Source organism: Callorhinus ursinus, unplaced genomic scaffold, assembly GCF_003265705.2.
Source record: "Callorhinus ursinus isolate GAN/ISIS: 27379988/994484 unplaced genomic scaffold, GSC_fseal_2.0 scaffold7, whole genome shotgun sequence".
In the NCBI taxonomy this organism is placed as follows: Eukaryota; Metazoa; Chordata; class Mammalia; order Carnivora; family Otariidae; genus Callorhinus; species Callorhinus ursinus.
The window spans coordinates 56,791,184-56,814,702 of NW_027397069.1; the positions used below are offsets into that span (position 1 = coordinate 56,791,184).

General features: G+C 45.1%; 1 protein-coding gene across 2 annotated transcripts; it reads left to right on the forward strand.

Moving 5' to 3' along the window:
- Positions 1 to 2,596: 2,596 nt before the first annotated feature.
- Positions 2,597 to 9,081, forward strand: CCDC70 (coiled-coil domain containing 70). Of its 2 annotated transcripts, none has more exons than XM_025874993.2 (2): positions 2,597 to 2,796; positions 8,191 to 9,081. In XM_025874993.2, exon 2 carries the CDS (start codon positions 8,238 to 8,240, stop codon positions 8,937 to 8,939), a length of 702 nt encoding a protein of 233 aa, XP_025730778.1. In that variant the 5' UTR covers positions 2,597 to 2,796; positions 8,191 to 8,237; the 3' UTR covers positions 8,940 to 9,081. The 2 variants fall into 2 exon arrangements, with proteins under 2 accessions (XP_025730778.1, XP_073750394.1); XM_073894293.1 differs by lacking the exon at positions 2,597 to 2,796 and adding an exon at positions 6,612 to 6,714.
- Positions 9,082 to 23,519: the final 14,438 nt, after the last annotated feature.

Consider the following 23,519-nt stretch of genomic DNA (forward strand, 5'->3'; position numbering starts at 1 on the left):
TCATGATAATACAAATTCATCAGAGACAAATGCTGATTCTGTCACCAGTATGTTTACAGAAATTAAAATTCATTTCTTACAATGTTTTGAAATCCTAATACCATGAAATACTCAATACTGTGAGGACCAAAAAAATGAAAGAATCATTTGTTTGCATCGTAATAGAAACATGTTAAGTAAATTATTTTATAAATAAAATCTGTTGGATGGTATAAAAAGTGACAGCACAATAAAAGAATTTTCAACAAATAAGCACTGAGAGAAGTCATCGCAAGACCCATAATAAAGGAAACCTAAAGCATATGATTTTGGGGGTCAAAAGAAAATGATCTCAAAGAGAGGCATAGAGATGCAGCAAAAAATGAAGAGAACCAGAAAGGATAAAAATATGTGTAATTATAAATAAACACTGACTTCTCAAAACAATAATAGTAAAGTCTTCTGGAGTCTTAAATACATGTAGAATTAAAATTAATGACGACAAAATGTAAAAGATGAGAAGGAGGGGTGTAAATGGAACTAAAATCTTCGAAGATTCTAGCATTATCAGTGATGTGATAAAGGTAAAAATGTATATTATACTTTAATAGTCAAGGATGCCTATTTTAATCTCTAGGATAATTACTAAAAGAATATATAACTGATGAAATAAAGAAGGGAAATGGAATAATAAATTACTCTGAAAGAAAAAAGAAAAAAGTAACACTGAATAAGTGGGTCTAGAAAAAAATGCTAAGATGATAGAGCCAAATCAAAATATACATCAGTAATTATATTAAATGTGAATATAAAATAATACCCCAATGAGATGACAGATTTTTTCAGAGTGGAAAACACGAAACTCAGTTATATGCTAGTTACAAGAACCACACTTTAAATATAAGGTCACAGAAAAGTTGAAATGGAAAAATAGAAAAGATATACCACGCCAACATGAAAGAAAGGTGATGTGTCTATACTAACATCAAAGTAGACTTTAAGAAGCCTTATCAAAAATAAAGAGGAGCTTTTCATAAAAATAAAAGTTAATGTGCTAAGAAAATATAACAATTGTAAATATGTATGTACCTAATAACCTAGCCTCAAAGCATATAAAGCAAAAACTGACGGAACTGGAAAGAGAAATAGATCTGTAAGTATATCCTCTCAGTAACTGATAGAACAGACAGTCATAAAAATCGACAAAGATATAGAAGATTTGAACATAGTTAAAAACATAACCTAATTCATATAGAGAACATGGCATCAAACAACTGAAGAATGCCAATTATTTTTGAGTGAACATGGAACACTTATCAAAATTTAATATATGCAGGGCCATAAAGCAAGTCTTAACAAATTGAAATAATTGAAATGATACAAAGTATACAAACCATACACTTTGTGCAGACATAGATTATAGTAGAATTGAGCTAAAAATCAATTAACAAAAAGGTAATTGGAAAATCCCCACATATTTGGAAATTAAGTAACATACTTATACATAGCCAGTGGGCCAAAGAAGAAATTACACTGAATATCAGAGAATAGTTTAATTGAAGGATAGTTAAAATGTGACATCAAAACATGTGAGATCCAAGTAAGTGTATTTATAGGGAGACCGATAGTCTTCAGCACATATATTAGAAAAGAAAAATGATTAAAACCAATGATTGGGACCTCTAGAATGGCCAAGTAAGGGATCAGGTTGGGTGTGGAGCCCCGCAAAACCCCCATCTCCAAAGAATCATTACTCTTTGACTTGTCTGGCAGTTCACTGAAAAGCTCCGTCCAAAGGACTTGTCTTTATTTGACCTAAGTCAACGCTACTTTTGTGCGAATAGCCCTATCCTCAGGGCATTTGTCAAAAAACATAGTGGCAATTTTTTTAGTATCTCAGTTTCCTGAGGCAGCATTACCAGTTGGGGCAAATAAGAAGCTGAGTAATAACCTGAAAGGAAAAACTGGGGAATAACATGGACACTATGAAAAATTCTAACATATTTATGAGAATCTAGAAGGTCACACATATGTGACTGTGTACATGCCCAGGAAAGACCTAAGGAGGTCATAATTCTTCACCTCTGACTGACCTTGAGGTCTTGCACAAGCAAGGAAGTGAAGGCTAAGGCAGAATTGTAAACTGCCTGCATAAGCACTGACAGATCAATTGAGATTATCCAGTCCAAGCAACAGAAAGAAAATGAATGAAGAAAATGGACAGAGCCTCAGAGACCTGTGGGACATCATCAAGCTATTAACTTACATATAAAATGAGTCCTAGAAGAAGAACAAAGAAAGCGGAAGAAAGAGTATTTGAAGAGATCATGACCAAAAACGTCTCAAATTTTGGGGAAAAACTGCATCAAATCTGCACCTCCAAGAAGCTCAACAAATTGCAGGTAGTATAAACTCAAAGAGATCCACGCCCAGGCACATCGAAGTCCAACTGACAAAAGCCAAAGACAGCATCTCCGGAGCAGCAAGAGAAATGATTCGTCACCTACAAACCCCCAACTGCAACGGGATTTTCCAGAAGCCTGCTCCTGGACACAATCCAGGTAGAATGTGAGGTAACAATCATTTGCGAGTCATCAACAGCCACCTTATTGGTGAAGTCAAAGATGGAAGATGGGCAAGTGTTTCTCTCTCCAAACCTTAAAGTCTCTAACCCAACCTGGCCCTCCCTACCCTGTGAGTCAGGCCTGAGAGGGGCAGAGGGGTCATTGCAAACAGCCTTAGGGGGTCTGTGATGTGACAATGATCGCCAGCCCTCTGAGGGCTACAGTACTTGCCCAGTTGGGAAACAGCTAAGCAGTAAGTAACTATTGGCTTTAGATTGGATAGCATCGGTTCAAAGCATAGAGTTATATATAATGTTTTCCTTAAAACTAGATTCCTGTCCTGAAGTACAATATTGAAGATTAGGCGTGTTTCTTTGATTCATGTTTTTATATCTCTGTAGTACACGTTTACAGTTTTATCTTATGCTTTATGTCTAAATACACATTTGATATTGTACTTAATTTATCTCTTCCTCAAAGATAATTTAAGTGATTGCGAGAAAAACTTGCAAATGAGTTTTTCTCTAACATACTAACCTGGAGACTCCCCTTCATTCAGCTACCATTTACTTAACATGTATTATGTACCTGTCGTTGTGCTGGATGCCGGGCATAGAGATGTGAGACAAAGTGTTCCTGGTGGGACAAGAGGCGCATACTCTCAGTCTTAACTTGGTGGAGACAGGGGTGTCGGGCGAGGCTGCTAGAGGAGGTAGCCGTGTCCTGAAGGGTTAGCTAGGTGAAGTGAAGTGAGGTTAGGCAAGGCTATCCAGGGAGAGAGAACAGCATGGCGGGGAACTGCGGAAACCTTGGCATGTTTGAGGGATTGCGCATGGCCAGAGCCTAGGCATCAGGGAGGGTGGCTGAGAGATAAGGCAAAAATGGTTTTCTGTTTATTGAGCACTTGCTATGGGCCAGGTACTGGGCTAAGCACTCGACATACCCAATTTATTTCCTATAAGAGCTCCATGAGGTGGGTACTGCCTTCTGTGGATAAAGCACATTCCATCGGGAAAAGGGGTCCACAAACGGATGGAGAAAGAGCGGCCCGGGAGGTGGGACCGGAGCAGGATGGCCTGGTGTTATAGAAGCCAAGGGGAAAGAGATTCAAGAAGGACTAGAGTCAAATGCTGCCCAGAGGTCAGTGAGGACGAAGGACTGAACAACCAGCAAGTCACTCTTGATCTTAACAAATACAGTTTCGGCGGAGTAAGGAGGCAAAAGACAGATTGCTGGAGGATGAGGCGTACGTGCAATTCAGAAGTGGTGGATAGCGGTTGGTGGCTGCTCTCTGAGAAGACTCTTCAAGGAGGAGAGGGCTCGCAAATGGGCACAGGGAGTTAGCGGATTCTGTGGTCGGGCACTTGGGTGGTGGTTTGAAGATGAGAGGGACTGGATTGTGTTTGTGTGTCCAGAGGCCAGAATGAGCAGAGAGAGAGAGAGACGGGGAAGGCCCAGGAGGGCATTAACCCGGATGTGGGTGCCAAGAGGGGAGCTGGAAGCTGAAGAAATTTCAGCCCGGGGGCCTCAGTTTCTCCACACGTAGGAACCCAGCTCCTCTGGCAACAAGGGGCCGTCCCCGAACACTTATAATACAATACAAGGACAAGTTCCTTGTCAACAAGTGCCATAAGCGCATTTCTCCTGCTGTTGCCAAGCAGGCAGTCAGACTCAGGGGGAAAAGCAGGTAGAGTGAACACTTGGTGCTCACGGACCTACGATTTGTAGTTTTGTCCTATTCTCGAGTGACTCCGTGGACTGAGCCAGCCCCCAAGAACTGACTTTTCCACCCAGCTTTGTGCGGCTCTCTCCTCATGAATGCCCCCACTGTTTGTTTGTGGAGCTCAGCCCTCAGAGGAAGGCCCGCCAAGAGCAACAACTGGTGCTAGAGCAGCAGAATGTGTGCGGCCGCGGGAAGAGCCAGAGAAGAAGAGCTTGGAAGAAACTGGACAGAGGGAAATGCGGAATTAGGCAACAGTTGGCATCTCTGGCCAAAAGGAAAAAGGAATTTATTAATCTGATTCCGTGCGTGCTCTGTTAGTGCGAAACTTTCCCAAGGAGTAAGAAATAAAGCTTTAGTGTAATTTGGAAGGTGGTTCCTTCTGGTGTTGGGATAGGTTCAGGAAACATTTCAGAAGAAAGTCAGAAGCCTGCACAAAAGTGGTTTTTGTTGTTGGTTGGTTGGTTTTTGTTTTGTTTTGTTGCAAATTGAGGACAGGTCTCACATACAAAAGTAGACTTTTGTGAGTCTTTTTTGTTGTTGTTCGTTGAAAAATATAGTTATTTTCTTCGGTGGTAACATTCCATGTTCTTTGATACGCCTTTTAGTGTGGGTATCGGCATATTTTCCTCCAGCAGTAGGATTGTATGAGGAGAAAAAAGATTCATTTAAAATTAGTGACCAAGTTGCTAAATGTTATCATTGTTATCATTAGGTCCAGGGCTTGATACAAATGCTGTCTCTCTCTTAAACACACACACACACACACACACATCTTCCTAGTGAAAATATCAGCCCGATGGTGTTTACAAGCAGTATTGCTTGACCACATAATGCACTTCTAGCACTTACTAGCAGAATCTTGACTCAACTACTTAATTGTTTGAACAGGTTTTTAACTTACTCAAGCCTGATTTGTATAACGAGGTTAATCAAGGCACCTATCTCACAGTGTGGTTAAAAGGATTAAACAGGTAATGCTGGTGAAGTGCCCAGCATAAAAGGGCTGAATAAATGAGCAGGTAGTTGATGTTGTTCCTGACATTATTAATTAGAAAGCTGATTGTTGTTGACTGCTATCCTGGACTCTAGTTGACCCTGAGGCTTTGCTCATAGAGTTTCCTAATCCAGTTCAACAAGCACTTATTGAGGGCCTGCTTTGTGTTCTCATAAAGGAAAGAAATAAATGTAGGCCCTTGAAGAAGGAGGCACTTTCTCCCACCTTGAGATATCAACAGTTACATAAATAAGACAAATAACCATAATACAACATAGAAAATCAAAATTCCAAAATTCAGTGAAATTCAGCTCAAGTCAACCAACATTTTTATCAATTACCTCTTATACCCACAGCTTCATATTAGATACTGGGTTACAGGGACGGCAGCAAGGCACGCCCACACCTAATTTCAACCAAGTGCGACAAGTAAATCAGGGGAGTGGGGAGACACAGTAGTATCGAGGAGGTGGTGAATGACTTCATATGGAGGATCCAAGTAGCTTTTTTTTTTTTTAAGATTTATTTATTTATTTGAGAGAGAGAGAGAGAAAGCATGGTGGGGAGGGGCAGCGAGAGAGGGAGAATCTCAAGCAAACTCCCTGCTGAGCACAGAGCCTGATGCAGGGCTCGATCTCACGACCCCGAGATCACAACCTGAGCTAAAACCAAGAGTTGGAGAGATGCTTAACTGCCTGCACCACCCAGGCGCCCCTGGAGGGTCCAAGTAGCTTTCAGAGGGGACAGCTGTGGACAGGAATTCAAGCCCACAATGGGAGAAAAAAAAAAATCTGTATAGAGGATGCAGCACATTCCTTGGCTTGGAGGCAAGAAACTGAGGGTCTCGTCCAGAGCACTGGATATAGCCCATTTTTACTGAAACTTAGCTTTGGAGACAGTGGGAACCTTATTAGGGTGTTTGGATTTGACTGTGGGGTCTTCAGGGTTTTGTGAGCAGGTGTGATGTGATATGTTTTAGAAACACCCCTGGGGCTACAGCAGGGGCGGATGGGCGGGTAAGCTCAATCCCAGAGAGACCGGTGGGACAGTCACAGGGGTCCTGGCCTAAGCCAGCTGCCGTCAGTGAGATGAAGCAGGGGGCATGGTTTCAAGAAACGTTAACTGGGAGGGTTGATGATGGATTCAAAGTCTGGTGAGGAAGAGGAGGGAGTCGGGGATAAGCTCCAGGTTTCTGGCTTGCGTGGCTGGGTGGATACGTTGGTGCCTCCAGCTGCCCGCAGTGGAGCCACCGTCCAGCTCTTCACCATGAGCGTGCGCGCACACGTAGCGCGGCTGCTCCCAAGTCAGAAAATGGACAAAAGGAGAAAGCCCAGAAATCTCCCAAAGGGATTCATGTTGCTCCATCGCGCGGTGCTTGGCGAGGCCCGCTGAGTGAAGCCGACCCCGGCAGCTGCTTCCAGAAGGCTCAAAATGGAAGTCAATGTCCTCACCAGGTGCATGCCCCCCTTATCTTCCCTGCTTCTGCCCATTCTACAATGTCCAGACCTTCTCATCCCTCAACCCACCTTTGTAGTTACCGGAATTTCTGTGGATAGTTCTGAAAGTTCTGATATCTGATACCTGAGGTGTATGGCGATGTTTTCCTTTCTCTCTCTCTCTCTCTCTCTCTCTCTGTTCTGTTCTTTTCCTTTCTTCTTTCTTTCTCTTCCTTCCTTCCCTTCTCCCTAACTTATATTTTGTTGTGAAATATAATACATTTACTGGAGTACATAAAATATATACATAGAGCTTAGCACATTTTTATAATGAACACACATGCAACCAGCATCCAAGTAAAGAAATAGAAGGCTGCTAGCCCCTCAGAAGCCCCCCTCACGTCCTCACCTCGTCACCACCCTTAGTATCATGCTTCCCCTCCCCATCCTCCCCCCTACAAGTAACCACTATCTTGAATTACGGGACTCACTTCCTTGCTGCGCCTTTTTGTGTTATCACCTATGTATATTTCCATAAACAACAGAGTTTGGTTTTGTCTGTTTGGGAATTTATTTTTTGAAATTCTTTGATCCTGCTTCTTTCGTTCAACATTAGGTTTATAAGATTCACCCACATTATTGCACGTAGCTATGCTATCCATTGCATGAATATACTACCATTTTTAAATTCCATTCTCTTGTGATCGTCATTGGATTGTTTGCAGTGTTGAGCTTTCCTGAACAAAGCTCCTCAGACATTCTTGTATGTGTATCCTGGTCACGATTCATAGGTTTCCTCGGGGTACATGTCTGGAAGCGGAGCTGCTGGGTCATCAAATGTCTTCCCTATTGTTCAGTGTTACTCCATATTGTCAGAGCTCCTCTTTTCCATATCCTTGCCAACATTTTGCATTGTCTCCTACCTTATTGTTTTGAGCCTCTGTTCCCCCGCCAAAGACTCTTCTACTAAAATAGTCCCCTCTATGTCAGTGGGTCTCACCCTCTGTTTTCCGGGTGACCTATAACAGCACATTCACATACGTGGCACCCTGCTGTGAGCTTGCCCATGTGAATGTTCTGAGCAAACCCCAAGAGAGAATGCCAAAACTTTAAATGAATTCTGGTTGGTTGAACAAAAGTAAATCATTTGGGGGTTACAGTACTTTATTATTTAAAAGCAAAAAATCCTGTGACACACACCTTAAGTGACCATGACACACTCATGTGTTCTGATACCCTAGTTGAGAACCCCTGTCCTTGTTGGCTGAGATTCTGTGATTTTAGCAGCCTTGAGCTTGAACATACTGACCGCCTCTTCAGCCCAAAGCCATGGCCCCTCAGAGTGTTTGTCTACCCAACCTCGGCTCTCACAAACACAGCCGATGGGACAAAGAGAGAAACGGTTAAATTTTTCCAAATCAAATGATACAGACCCAAGGGCTTGTTCTCTGGCATGTGATGCTCATGAACATGTTTCTTGTGCTGCCCCCACAGGGTTCGACTAGCTGACCTGGACTTGGCCAACAGCCCTGTCCTCCCTCATGACCACCCCACCATTCTGGCTGACTAAGAAGATGTTTCCCTTCAAGGTGAGCAAATGGATGGGGCTTGCTTGCTTCCGGTCAACGGTGGGCTACTCACCCAACATTCGCCAGAAGAAACTAATCCATAAGATGCAGGAAGAAAAGGCTTTTCGGGAAGAGATGAAAATTTTTCGCGAGAAAATAGAAAACTTCAGGGAAGAGATGTGGAATTTCCGAGGCAAGATCCGTGCTTTCCGGGGTCAGATCTTAGGTTTTTGGGAAGAGGAGAGACCTTTCTGGGAAGAGGAGAAAACCTTCTGGAAAGAGGAAAAAAGCTTCTGGGAAATGGAAAAATCTTTCCGAGAAGAAGAGAAAACCTTTTGGAAAAAGTACCGTACCTTTTGGAAGGAGGATAAGGCCTTTTGGAAAGAGGACAATGCCTTATGGGAAAGAGATCGGAACTTTCTTCAGGAGGACAAGGTCCTGTGGGAGGAAGAGAAAGCCCTGCGGGTAGAGGAAAGAGCTCTTCTTGAGGAGGAGAAGTCCCTGTGGGAGGATAAAAAGTCCCTCTGGCAGGAAGAGAATGCCCTCTGGGAGGAGGAGAAAGCATTCTGGGTAGAAGGTGGTGGCCATATTGCTGAGGAGCAGATACCTGAAGACAGGCACTATAACGTCGATGGAGGGCCGCAATCAGCAGCCTTCTCCCGAGGCAGAGCTTGAGCAGAGGAGATGAAGGGCCGTGGGGTCCAGACTCTGCTAGATTGGGATTCAAGTCCGGGGTGACCCCATGTGCAGGAGAAAATATGCACTTACTGGTCTCCTTGCTTCAAAAGATCTAATAAAGTCCTGAGGAGAGGTTTGAATAAACAACTTCTTCAACAAGGCCAGCTTCATTTTTTCCAGTCTTTGCGAGTCTCCAAGGCCATATGCCCACGCTCCAGGCTGTACTGCTATCTGCATACAGCTTGGTTCTGGGCACTTCACCATGAGCCCCGCATGTGTGTGTGTTTGTGAACAGAGACCCTGTGGCTCTCTTTGAAGGTCAGAATGGGAGAGAAGAGAGGCTCAGACAACTCCGGCTAGAGACAGATAGGGACAGAGAGCAGCTGAGCCACCTACACCTCTGTCATGCTGTGGGACAATCATTTCTTTTCCACTCTGAATAGTCCTAGAGACCTGGAGTGGGCTAACAGCTTTTCAGAGAAGGCCACAGTGCTCTTAAACAACTCACCTGTGCTGCTTTCTCCCCTGCAGGCAGACCATTTAGAACACACAGGGGGAATCCCCTAATGGTGCTGGCTCCCACCAAACTTCTCAGCTGCCCCCCTCTCTGTGGCGGGAGGAAGGGGCATGGCATAAGGCCAAAGCTTTAAAGCTCCACCCACAAAAGCATTGCCCTTCCCTGATGATGAAGTCATGTGGACCATGTAGGACAATCTCCCTGCCCCGTGTGTTCCCATTCACACAGGCACCCCTGCATTATCAATATCTTTCTTCCTTTTTTTGTTTTTAAGATTTTATTTATTTGACAGAGAGAGACACAGCGAGAGAGGGAACACAAGCAGGGGGAGTGGGAGAGGGAGAAGCAGGCTTCCTGCCGAGCCGGGAGCCTGATGCGGGGCTCGATCCCAGGACGCCGGGATCATGACCTGAGCCAAAGGCAGACGCTTAACGACTGAGCCACCCAGGCGCCCCTGCATTATTAATTTCTTTAAGTGTCTCCCCTTTCATTCTGTTAAAATTAAAATGCCCCAGGGCGGTAATACATTAAATGAATGTACACTAATGTGGTCAGCAACTTACATGCCCAACTTCTCTTCTGGAACTAGATGGTCTATATGGGCATTGGTATGGAAATGACTGGAGAATGGACAGAAAGACATGTCGAGGCAAACTTCTACTTTCCACTTTCTGAGGGCTGGCCCTCATTGTTATTAATGCATGTACTTACCTTGCCTTTGTACATCCCTCCCTACTTGACAAGGACTTTCACACTCACCAACTCATGTTGCCATCACCACAACTCTGTGAGTTGACAGGGAAGGCACATAAACCCATTATACAGATGTGGAAACAGAGACCTAGAGAAACAAAGTGACTACATATGGCCAGGCAAGTAGCAAATGGAAGGGCCAGGACTAGAGCCAGCACTGTCTGCCTCTTGGTCCCATTCCTTTTCTAACAACAGTTCTAGGTCATGGAATGTGGCTTTAGAGTAGCTCAGCCAATAATGGCGTCAGGGCTTGGGTGAGCCTCACAGCACTGTGGAATTACACTGTGGTTTGCTGTGGCCATGGAGAAACTGGGAGAGGAGAGGACAGGGTGCTCCTAGGTGTGCTGAGCAGATGCTCCTGATAAAGAGAAGAACGGGCTCACCCCAGGAACAGCCGGGCCTCTGTGACTCTGTATCACTCTGGGAATGTTTGGGTTGTTGGCAAGACCTCTGATTCTCAGGAGTCAGGGCCAGAACAGTGGGAGCAGCATCCTCCTTTTTACACACCCTGCCTTCTATCCTCAGCCCCCGATGGGCCCCTGGACAAAGACTTTAGCAAGCTGTGGGAACAAGATGCCGGTGTGGAGAATCAGATTTCAGGGGGAGACAGCTGGGCAGCCCAACTCAAGAAGCCCCGCCTAGCAGATGGTGTGTGGGATGGTGGGAACCCCAATGCAGCAAGAGCCGCAGACTCAGTGGTCCCCAGTGATTCCGCTCCAAACAAAAGTGAATAGAATTGTTAATCTTAAGACCAAAAAAAAAAACCACACATGAATCTGGTGGAGTAGAACTGGGGTGCAAGGAATAGAAAGCCCCCTCCCCCCCTGCACGAACAGCACCCCATAGAAACCATCTGGAGACAGCTGCCAATTGAAGGACTGTAGGAGCGGCCCAGAGAGGACAGGTGTGGCCCTCCGTGATTCTATCCTCCCTCCAACAAATAGCTATGAACTTCCACAGTCCTGGGCTCTGTTCTCTTAGGTCTAGGTGGGGAGGTGGGCAGGTAAAGAGGCCAGTGCATCTGTAGGTGATGAGAACAGTGAGAGACAGATCCAAGGAGTGCTCCTTTGATGTCTTTTAACTGACTCCGGCCCTGGCGGCGCGGGAGGGAAGCGGGGAGGGGAGGGAATCTGGAAAGGGGGGAGGGGATGACTGTGTGAAGCCTAACAGTCCAGTGGGAATTAGCTAAGGGAGGGGGGCTGAGAGCTAGGGGGGCTCCTGGGAGGCCAACAGAGTCCCCTGGCTGGGGATGAGTTGGATTTCATCCATGTGGGAGAGGCCAGTGTCAAGGATGATGCATAGGGTCCAGACTGGGACACGAGGTGGGGGTGACTATGCCCGTCATTGAGAGAAGCCAAGGAAGAGCAGGATGGGGGTGCTTTTCAGGATGGGGGGGCGATGAAGAGTATAGCCTGGGACACACAAGATGGCAGGACCTCTTGGAGAACTTGCCGTGCAGAGCAAGTGCTCCAAGCCCGGTTAGCACTTGGGTGGTCTCAGTCTTTCTCCTTGTTTGCCATCCAACAAGAGGTTGTGCAGCCAGCATCCCTTTGTTACATAAGGTGTGCATTGGTCGGCTACTTCACCATCCATTTATTCATCCAACCACCCCTCTGCCTTGCTGGCACTGGGCTGTATCTGGAAATGTGTTGATTGCCGTCCACATGAAGCTTGCGGTCTAGGGGGAAGACAATCATCAAATCATCACAAGGTAATTATTTGTAAAGTTTGACAAATACCAGGAAGGAGGAGGGTATGTGGGGTTGCCTCTCTGAGAGCACGCCAACAGTGCACCCCACTTGCGTGTGTGAAACAGAGAGCAAGATCTCTAGAGATAGGAAATAAAACCCAGATTTAGACAAAAGAAAACATAAGGTTAGGTAAGCGGTGTTAAGCTAATAATGGAGAGTCATTAGACCTTCACACAGGTTCACAGATAGAAGAAAGGATGCAGATAATGTCCTGCTCTGTGTTATTACTCCTAATGTTATCACAAACGTACGTAGACTTCTTCACAGAGCAATAGCCAAAGCTGGTTTCCTCGTTAAGGCAGCACCCAGGACAGCATCACTGAGCTCCTGAGGGGCTGCCTGGGTACTCCATGACTTGAGTCACAGGCAGAAATCTAAGGAGCAGCATGGCTCCCCTTCTTTGTTCCTGTGGTAAGGAGCATGTCATCTGTGCCATCTTGGGGTCCCGTTCATCTTCAGGGCCCCAGATTCAAAATCATCTTTATTCCAGAATCATAGTGCAGACACTGGAAGATCCAGGAGTGCCAGAAACGGCATCTATTGCCATATCTATTACCTCACCACTGAACTCACTCCGAGGAGCTTTCCTCCAAAGCCTGAGCCCACCCTGAAGCTCCTACCTGAACCTGCCAGAAGGGGAAGGATAGCATTTTTTAAAAAGATTTATTTATTTTATTATTTTTTTAAGGACTTTATTTATTTACTTACTTATTTGAAAGAGAGTGAGAAAGCACAAGCAGGGAGAGTGGCAGAGGGAGAAGGAGTAGCAGGCTCCCCACTGAGCAGGGAGCCCGACACGGGGCTTGATCCCAGGACCCTGGGATCATGGCCTGAGCCGAAGGCAGGTGCTTAATCGACTGAGCCACCCAGGCGCCCCATAAAAGATTTATTTATTTTAGAGAGCGAGGGAGATGGGGGGGAGGGCAGAGGAAGAGGGAGAGAGAATCTTAATCAGACTCCCTGCTGAGCATGGAGCCCTCCAAGGAGCTCCATCCCATGACCCTGAGATCATGACCTGAGCCGAAATCATGAGTGGGTCCCTTAACCAACTGAGCCACCCAGATGCCCCAGAAGGATAGCATTTTTGAAGTGCAGTAGTTTCCTTCGGGCAACGTGATCTGTTCATGGGAGTTGTAAAGGCTGTGGACCACATGCATCAGACTCACCTGGGGTTGACTGCCAAAAACATGATTCCTGGGCGCCACCCCAGACTGGATCTCAATTTCTGGGGGCCAGGCCTTAAACCCTGTATTTTAAAACATGTTTTCCTGATGATTTTTATTTTATTTTTTTATTTTTATTTTTATTTTTTTTAAGATTTTATTTATTTATTTGACAGAGAGAGACACAGCGAGAGAGGGAACACAACAAGCAGGGGGAGAGGGAGAGGGAGAAGCAGGCTTCCCGCAGAGCAGGGAGCCCGATGCGGGGCTTGATCCCAGGACCCTGGGATCATGACCTGAGCCGAAGGCAGGCGTTTAACGACTGAGCCACCCAGGCGCCCATCCAGATGATTTTTATGCAAACTAAATTCTAGAAAACACTTGTGTATAATTAAAAAAAAAAAAAAAAAGCCCTGGGATAGAACTCAAAGGTCCCGATTCTATTTCCAGTTCTGCCACTCATGGCTAAGAGCTTGAGGGACAGAGGTGAGCCTCTGTTTCCTCAGCTGCAAAAGTAGTGACCTTTCTACCTGAAAAAGTCCCTGTTGGCAAGTGTTGCAAGGGAAAGGATTCACAGCATAGCCTCTTTATAAAGAAATCTTCCAAATTTCTCCCCAAATTTCCTACTCTTGACCCTTCAGCACCTTCAAGGTGGGTAAGAGTTTAAGAGTTATGTAAACAGTTTTTGGAAATTTTTTTGTTCACTTCTGTATATGTTTTAGCACCTCTTCCGGAATATGTTATCTATCATTTCCTGGCACTTCAGCCCAAATTTCCTTTGAATAGTTTGTTACATCTCTATAGAACCAAGTTAATTACTTACCTAATCAAGCTCTAGTACTCTGTGGATTAGTTACTGTATTTATAATTTCAAGCTCCATTGAAGGTATCTTCCTATGCAGTGTTTCTTAATGAGAGGGCCTTTGGCATTTGGGATAGGAAAATCTTCACTGTAAAGTATTTTCTAAAACTTTTATGATGTTTAGCATCCCTGGCCTCACAAACGCCTGCATTGCTGCCCAGTCTTTGATGACAACCAAATATTACCCCACCATTTCCACACATTCCAAGAGAGGCAGTTCTGCTCTATTGAGAACACTAGTTTCTCAACCAGGACATGCTTAGCTAAGAGGTTGTAAGTTTTCATGATCAATCAATACAAATTACTTCTTTCCATAGGAAGAGTATGCCCTGTACGTCCCAGTGGAGCCTCAGCAATGAGATTTGGGGAGGGAGTGGGGTGGGCCCAATGTGAGAACACTCAACATGCTTGGGGCAAGAATACGATTTTACCATTTCGGTTACCTTCTTTTATCTGATACTTTTTTTACCGATGACCTTTGACTAGGAGGGTGATGCTTCTGTGGTTGGATAATATTTTGGAGTGTGTAATACTTTATTCTTTGTATGTGATCTTCTTCCTATTTAACCAGAGTCATCCATTTCCTAGAAAGGATTAAAATGTACATAGGAAGAACCTTTATTCAGTTTTGGCTTTCAAAACAGGTCCTTAAGATTCATTTCAGAAGCTTTATGAGAGATGGGAGAGGAAAAAAAAAAAGAAAAAAGAAAAATTTTCCCAAGGGCGAAACCCAGAAGCAGCAAGGATGAAAAGAGGAGGCACTGGCATGAAAGATTATTAAAAAAAAAAGGCACGCACCAGTTTCTACTCCTTCCCTAAAGCCCAATCAAGAATGGTAAAGAGATTATTAGAAAGATACAAATCCATGGGAACAAAGAGAGTAAGAGAAAGGGAAGCAGAAAAGCAGATGGATGAGCAGAGCTGACTTAGCAGAAGCAGAGCTGAATGTTAAACTGGCAGTGGGAAAAGCCAAGAACCAACCCAATTTATGCCGTTGAGCCACCTCCCTCCCCAAAAGACTCAGGCATTAGCAGGCCAGATACTCCCTGAAGCATAGGTAAAGAGGGAGCTAATGACAGGAAGACTGGATGAAAATCTTTTTAAGAAGCAAACTCCTTGGGGCACCTGGGTGGCACAGTTGGTTAAGTGTCCGGCTCAGGTCCTGATCTTGGGGTCTTGAGATGGACCCCCCGGCCCCAGGGTTGGGCTCAGTGCGGAGTCTGCTTGAGACTCTTTCTTCCTCTCCCTCTGCCCCTCCTCCCTGTGCATGGACACTCTCGCTCTCTCTCTAAAATAAATAAATAAATCTTAAAAAAAAAAAGATGCAAATTCCTAGACCTTCTCCCCTCCCCCCCCATCAGTGCCGCCAGGAGGCTGCTGTCTTCCATTTTACAGAGGATTGGAAATTTATTCTTTGGAGAGGACAAAACTCAGGGTTCTTGAACTGGAGACATTGAGTGTAGCTAAAGATGATGATTCCTTGCCAAAATTGGCTAGAAAGTCAAAATGTACATTAAAAGTGTTGAGATACTCCATCCCACCCCACCCTAGTGGTAGCCAACATCCAAGATGGCGCCAAGGGAGTCTTCCCCTATGCATGCCCTCAGGTAGTCCCCTCCCACACGGAATAGAACAGATCTGTGTAACCAGTAGGGTGAACAATGACAAAGGATGACTTCTGAGACTATGGCTTCTACCTTGCTCTCTCTTTGGTCACTCAATATGGGGGAGGGCAGCCGCAATGTCATGAGGACACATGGGGAGAAAATGAGGCCTGCTGCCAACAACTAGCATCCCTTGCTGGGAATGTAAGTGAGCCACTTTGGAAGCAGCACCTCCAGACCCAGGTAGAAGACTGTAGACCCACCTCTCACTGAATTTTCATGAGAGACCTGAGCCAGAACCACTCACCTAAACTGTCTTTGAATTTCTAATCCACATAATTCTTTTTTTTTTTTAAAGATTTTATTTATTTATTCGATAGAGAGCGACACAGAGAGAGGGAACACAAGCAGGGGGAGTGGGAGAGGGAGAGGCAGGCTTCCCGCCAAGCAGGGAGCCCGATGCGGGGCTCGATCCCAGGACCCTGGGATCATGACCTGAGCCGAAGGCAGACGCTTAACGACTGAGCCACCCAGGTGCCCCTCTAATCCACATAATTCTGTGAGATAGTATTTTTTTAAGTCATGAGGTTTTAGAGTAATCTGCTAATGCAGCGATAGATTAAGCACACACACACACACACACACACACACACACACACATTTTTTTTTCCCCAGAAGAAAAATTATGCTCCCAGAATGCTGGCAGCCAAGCTTGTACCTTCTATGCACAAGACTGGAAGAGTTTTCTCAGGGCAAATTGGCCATTCCAGAAGGACAGGCCTAAAAGTGTAGCCCTGGGGCCTCACCTGTGCACACAGAGCTCCCAGTCAACTCTATAATGGCACTTCCTTAAAGGTGAACAGATGTCCAAGGATCAGTGGGCACTTTAGGAAAGCCTCTAACATGACCTAAGCTAAAATTAACAGATAACTGTAACTTGGAGGAAATAGAGAATATGGAGGGAAAGATAAATTATCATTACTATCCTTAGAGAAATAAGAGAAGATATTAAATCTCTGAAACAAGGATAAATAAAATGGTAGGAATTTTTAGAAAATAAAAAAAAAGAGTTACTGGCAATATGACGTGGCAGGAATAAAAAGTTCAAGAAGTGAGTTGGAAGATAAAACTGAAGAATTCTCTGAGAAAGATGAGCACAAAGACAAGAAAATAGGTCAGTGGAAGTTATAAATACATCCATCCATCCATCCATACATACATAAATACCTCATCCAGGACTGCCATCCTCCAAATAATGAGACTCAAAAAGAAAAGGAGAAGAATGTAGAAGAAGAAATTATCCCAGAAATAATTCAAGACTATGTCCCAGAACACAAGTTTGCAGATTGAAGAGGCCATGAGTGCCCAGAACGGTGGATGAAAATAGCTCCGCCCAGGATATGGGATTTCAGAACCCTGAGGGCAAAGACAATATACTGAACGCCAAGAGGGAGAGAGGAAGAGTGATGGGAGCGGGAGAGTAAAGCACAGAAGACCAGAAATCAGAATAACTGCAGAGTTCTCCACGGTGGCACAGTGGAGGACCATGGAGCAGTGACGTCAACAGCCTGAGAGAAGTGACTTTCATCCCCGAGTTCTATACTCGGCCAAACTGTCCTTCTAGAACTGTGTTCTGGGCGATGGTCCTAGCTCTGCAGTCACCAACCCCAATTCTGTGGCTTTGGGGGGAAATCCTGTGAACACCCTAATATCCTTCAATAAATACCTTGTCTGATAAACTAGCTCAAGTGGGTTTTGTTCTTTTTGACTGACTAAGTACCAGAACAAGACAGAAAGTAACTGTCTTGCTTTAGGCTTTATTCTCAGTGCCTAGAGGATCTTGGGCACTTAGTGCTCAGTACATGTTTAATGATACAGGTGAGTGAATGAATGAATCAATGAGGGGAGAACAGTTCCCCTGAGGTCAGAGACTGGGAGCCCTAGCCCCCCTGAGAGGAGTGTGGGACCCCATGGGTACTTCCAGTCCTGCTCCTTCTCAAGTTGGAGCCACGTATGCAGGTTGGCACCCAGGCCATGCAACTCCAGATCCAAATGGGGGTGAAGGAGAGACACCCCTTTGATCTATGAAGGATACCACTATGATAATCTCTTTAACTCCAGAGAAGGGCGAATCACATGGATGACTTCCTTAACTCCTGCAGGTGGGGGCAAGCCCCCAACACTCCTTGCTTATTTTTTTGCCCATTGTGAGCCCCTCCAGCCGGAAAGGCTGGTTTTACTCATGTGTCATGACCATACTACCGGCGCATTGCCTCCCTTCTTGTCCACAACGCGGAATGAGCTTTGAAATAATGTACAACAGTGCTTGGCAGCGGTCCGATGGGGGCTCGATTGCTGGGGGGCTGTGTCACTGCACACCACACTGCATTTTTGCAGAACTCAGAGCTGGTTGCTTAGCAACAAAATGAGATGCTGGTTTAACTAGTTCTAGATCCACATTTCCCTAATCAATGTGGAAGAAAGACCCCAGCAAAGCCTTGAGAAAAAGAGAATAATCGCTAATGCTGGTTGAGAGCTCACTCTTCTTCAAGCACTGTTCTCAGTGCTATGCACTGTTTTATACTCAGTGGATCCTCACAGCAACCCAGTGAGGTGGCACTAGTATTAGCTTCCATTACAAATGAGGAAACTGAGGCACAGGGCGCCCAAGGTGACACCTCCAGTAAGAGATGGAATGGGGATTTGGACCCAGGTCATTTCTGCTCCCCGCTCAGTAACCACTCTCAGATGCCTTTCCTTTAAAGCAGCTAAGATAGAAAGTTCTTCCAAGGGACAGGGTGTATACTTTGGCCCCATAAAACGTTAAACTAGGCTTCATAGACCCCATTGATGGCAAGTCCCTTACCACACATGACACATCACCAAGAAGATATTCTGATGACAATTGCCTTCACTCTCTCTACTCATCTCACTCCAAACTCAGTCGAATGTCAGCCACATTCGAACTTGAACCAGGGGGTCATTTCTTGACCCTGACATCCCCAGGGCTAAACCTGGCTCAGGTGATGGAAATCTGTGGCTGGGCAAGGAACCTGGCTGGGAACAGAGAACTGGAAGGAAAGAATCTCTTTGCGGGAGGTGCTGACATGCGGGGGTGACCTCACCCCTCCCCAAGACCCAAATACAATCTCCTGATAAGCTGCAGCTGGTGCTCGCCTGTGGAAAACCACCCAGGACACATTTTACTGAAGCCCCTGGGCGTGAGATTTGTGTCAGCAGCTGTCTCTTCCTCCTAAGACTCAAAGATTTGTTCAGACCCAGGTTCCAAAACCAAAGCCTTTTACTTCTTCCCTGTCATCTTGGGTCTTCAGCCCCCAGCAACTCAATTCTAGCTACATTTTCACTGTCTGCCTCTCGTCAGTTGAGCGGCTCCCTAACACAGATCTCTTTTTCTGAGCTGGGGCCTCTCTGACTAACCTCTTTTTTATCCTCAGCCCTGTACCCTCCCTCTAGTTCATTCTTTGCAGCTGTCCTGGGAGTGCTCCAGGAAAGAAGGGAGCCGGAGGGGCACCAGGAACCATTTGCCAAAGCATTGGCCTCTTGGCTTCTGGAACATTTCCCACATCCTTCCTAGACTCTAACTTGACCTCTTCCCAAATTATATTCCCTTTTAATAGCCCCAGTTGGATTTCCCCCCAAAGTATGGTCAGCTCCCCACTGTCAGCCCTGGTGGCCCTTCCAGAGGTCCTCAGGCAGGGGATTCAGAGAGTCATAAAGTCATTCCCTTAGCATTTCACCAGGTCGAAACTGAGCTTCATTGTGAGTACCAGAAATCCTGTTAGGTTCTTCCTCATCATGACATATTACAGGGGCCAAGGGCAGGCTGCCCCCCAAATGTGCCACTTTGGCATATTGACAATATTAAATAAAAGTTACTTAAGAGCCAGCCTGTGCGGGGCGCTTGGGTGGCTCAGTCGTTAAGCCTCTGCCTTCGGCTCAGGTCATGATCCCAGGGTCCTGGGATCGAGCCCCTGCATCGGGCTCCCTGCTCCGCGGGAAGCCTGCTTCTCCCTCTCCCACTCCCCCTGCTTGTGTTCCCTCTCTCACTGTGTCTCTCTCTGTCAGATAAATAAATAAAATCTTAATAAAAAGAGCCAGCCTGTGCAAGGAGGACACTCACACCCTCCTCCATCCCCCAGAAAGCAGGAAATGAATCTCCCATGTGAGCTGTCCCCTCCCTGTACCAGGAGGTGAGAGACAGCCTTATCTCCAGAGATGGGAAATCCAGGGCTGTATAAACAACCCTTGTTACTTTCTACGAATTGACTCCGCCAGCCCAAATTCTGCTCAGAACTCCTTACTAACTGAAGCTCCCAAATTAAGTTTTTCTTTGTCCTGTCAATTCCTCACAGATTTGTTGTCTCCTTATCTAAAAAGCATAAAAACTGCCTGCCTTTGTCATTTCTGTAGGTCTCAATTCCATTATTGGGCCTCCGCGGGCAGGCAAAAAAACTGTTTTTTTTTTTCCTTCTGTTAATCTGCCTTATGTAAACTTAATTCTTAGTCCAGCTGGAAGACCTTCAGGGTAGAGAAGAGTTTTTTTTCCCCCTTCAGTGTATTCAGACCTACACATGCACCAGAGATTAACCCATGTCTTGGTTAATGCTCAGCCACCTAACTTTTTTTCACATCATTTGCATTTATGTTATCATTTACTGTTAACTTTTATTATTGTGAGGGCTTATAGCCTCATTTCTAAAACTGAACCATTGGCTCCAAAGTGGCTTATAAATGGAATGTGCTGGAATGGAGATGATGTTTTGGGGAGTAATGGGTGATGAGAAAGCAGGTATTGGACGGTCCGGGAAATCAGTTTTGAGAGTCTAAATTTATTATTAGGTTTTGGAGAACATTAAAGGTTTTTATTTGTTTGCTTGCTGTTGTATGTGAAAATTTCTTTTGCTATTTACCACCCCAACTAGCTCATGGAAGATGAAATTCTGTGAAACAGAGCATCATTTGTTGGCAGAAGACTCTGGTGAGTTTGAGACGCAAGCTGGAGGGCAGGGGCGGGGAGGGAGGAACTCCTCTGGATGCTAAAAGGAAAAGTCTTTGCAATTCTCAGCTGGTGGCCAGAATTTCTACCCTGCAGGGGGACTGGAGATTCAGATGGGACAGAGGCCTGAAGCTGAAGCACCTTCTTCCAGCCAAAACTTGACACCCACCATTGTTCCCAGGAGTGATCTGAGGGACAGAAAATGAGCAGCAGAGATGGAAGAGAGAAAGGAACATGACAAAGTGCAGGTGGGCTCCAGATGAGTGGCCCCTTGGCCCCTCTCTGTTGGCTTCTTCCTGCCTGTCCCCAGTTTATCACTTTCATGCTATGTGGCTCAGGACCTCAGAAGAGTAAATGTGATCATCTACGTAAAATGCCAAATGCATAGTAGTTCCTCAATAAATTTCTACTCCTGGCCTTTACTCCCTGCTCCACCTCATAGAATATGTCCCATGACACTGTAAGGCAAGGCGGAGATTTTGCCTGGCCATCTTTGTATCTTCAGCTCCTTCAGCAGAACGTGGCTCGCAGTAGGTGCTCAATATATGTTTGTGTTTGTGAGAGAATGGACCATAATTAACTAAGCCCTTCTACCAGCACTGAACATTATGTTTGTTTCTAAATTTTCTTCATGATAAAAATCACCACAACAAATATATTTGTTTCTATTTTGGATCATTTCTTTTGTTTAGACTCAAGGAAGTAGAAAATAGTGAGCCAAGGGGTAAATTTCCCTAAATTATTTTCTGATGTGTCTGTATTGATTAACCATTCTACCAGCTCTGTATAAACGTCGCCGGTTTAACTCCTGTGTCAGAGAAGCTCATTTTTCCACCTTCATGTCTCTTTTACTACTCACATCAAACACTTCACTGTGATACTTCCAGTTACCCAATGTGACCAGGTTTCCCAAACACCAAGCAATTCTCTGCAACACCAGCAGGGTGACCCACAGTTTAGTTCACTGTGATACTGTTTACCTGGAGATGGTATCAGATCCCACAGGTTAAGGGCTCCGTCCCACAAACTGCCCCCCACTTCAGATGCCAATTGCAAAGAGTGGGTCCCAGGTTACCCACAGCTTGTGTCTGATTTGGCTGTAAATCAGAGGTTCCCACAACCCCCTCCTCAGGCTCGATAATTTGCTAGAGCAGTTCACAGAACTCAGGGAAGCACTTACTTCCATTTACCAGTTTCTTAAACGATATAATAAAGGATACAGATGAACAGCCAGATGAAGAGACACACAGAGCGAGATCTGGGAGGGACGTGAGCACAGGAGTTTCTGTCCTCGTGGAGTCGGGGTATATCACCCTCCCTGTGTGGATGTGTGCATCAGCCTGGAAGCTCCCCCCAGACCCATGCTATTGGGATTCAGTTCAGGCTCCCTGACCAAGGTATGCTCCACTCTTAATTCTTTCCAGCCCCACTCCCTCCCTGGAGAAGTTGGGGGCAGGAGGAGTGCCGATAATTCACACTTCCGGTTATGGCTTGGTTCTCCTGGAGATCAGCCACCAACCAGGAGCACACCCAGGGTCAGCTCAACGGAATGAAAGAGGTTCCTAGTACTCTTATCACTTAGGAAATCACAAAGGTCTTAGGAGCTTTGTGCCAGGAGTCGGGGGCAGAGACCCCAATAATTTTTATTTTTTATATCCCACAACTACCCACTCACTAACTTTGAGTATTGCCATTACAAAAAAAAAGGTGTAGATAGGTGAAAACGGGGCCTTATTTTGGATTTTAGATTTGCATTAATTTTACTTGTGAGACTACACATTTTCTAATGATTGTTTACTAATGTTATTTCCTCTTCTGTGTGGATCCTCAGCTTACTTCCTTTTTTTTTTTTTTTTTAAACCACAGGGTCTTTAGCATTTTTCCTACCAACATGTATGAAGTATTTACACACTAATGATATTATCTACTGTCTTCCTGCTGTAAATTCTTTTCCCATTCTGTTGTTTGTCGTGTTATTTAGGTTCTGCTGTATGATTTTATTTCAGTTATACTGTGGTCACTCTTAATGTTTAAAAAACCTGCAGACAGTTGTTGTTTTTTTTTCTGGAAAATTTATACTTAGAAAGTTCTCCTCCATACACAGACTTGATAAATATTCACTTCTATTTTCTTCTGGTTTTTCCCCGCTCATAGTTTATTTTTAAGTGATGTAACTCCTGAATGAGTATAGAATTACATTAATATTTAGTATTGGAGGGGAGTGAGGGCCAGAGATGTTTTGAACTGATAATTAGGAATTCCCTCACAATACATTAAATAACTCTTCCTTTCTGTTTGTTATATATTAAACTTATATGTGATTTGATATTTGTTTCTCTTATTTCTATTTAATGTTTTAGTGTGTTAGTCAGAATTTCCAAAAGGACATTGCATAAAAATTGGGCTTCCTAGTTTTGTTCTGGGTTCTAATAATGGACTGATTCACTCAGAGATTCAGGAACTGTAAGGTCTACAGCAGAATTTCTCTCAGCCGGGCAAAAGAGGCCCTGGCTGTGGGCCCCACAACTCACAAATACCAACAGGCAAAAACCAATGTTTGCTTTATTTCAATCTCAGTAGAAAGATTGTTGAGCTCTGTAGCAGCTTTGGTAAATGGAAATTACAGGAGAGGGAGCTGGGAGCAGAAGTGGGCCTGGGGGCTGGGGAGGGAAGGAGACGGGTAGCACCCAGCCTCGGTTTGAGGGAAGAGAGATGGTGTAAACTCAGGAGTTCTTGTCAAGGGGCATCTCCTGTTTACGTGGGCTGAGAAGCAGAGAAAACCAATCTGCTGCAGGAAAAAAGAACAAAACACACTTAGGGAGGGAAGAGGAGTAATGGTCAGGGCCAGGGGACTCCTGGGCTCCTTGCAGCATATGGCCCTCTGGCCCCTGACCTTCCATAGCTAGGCTG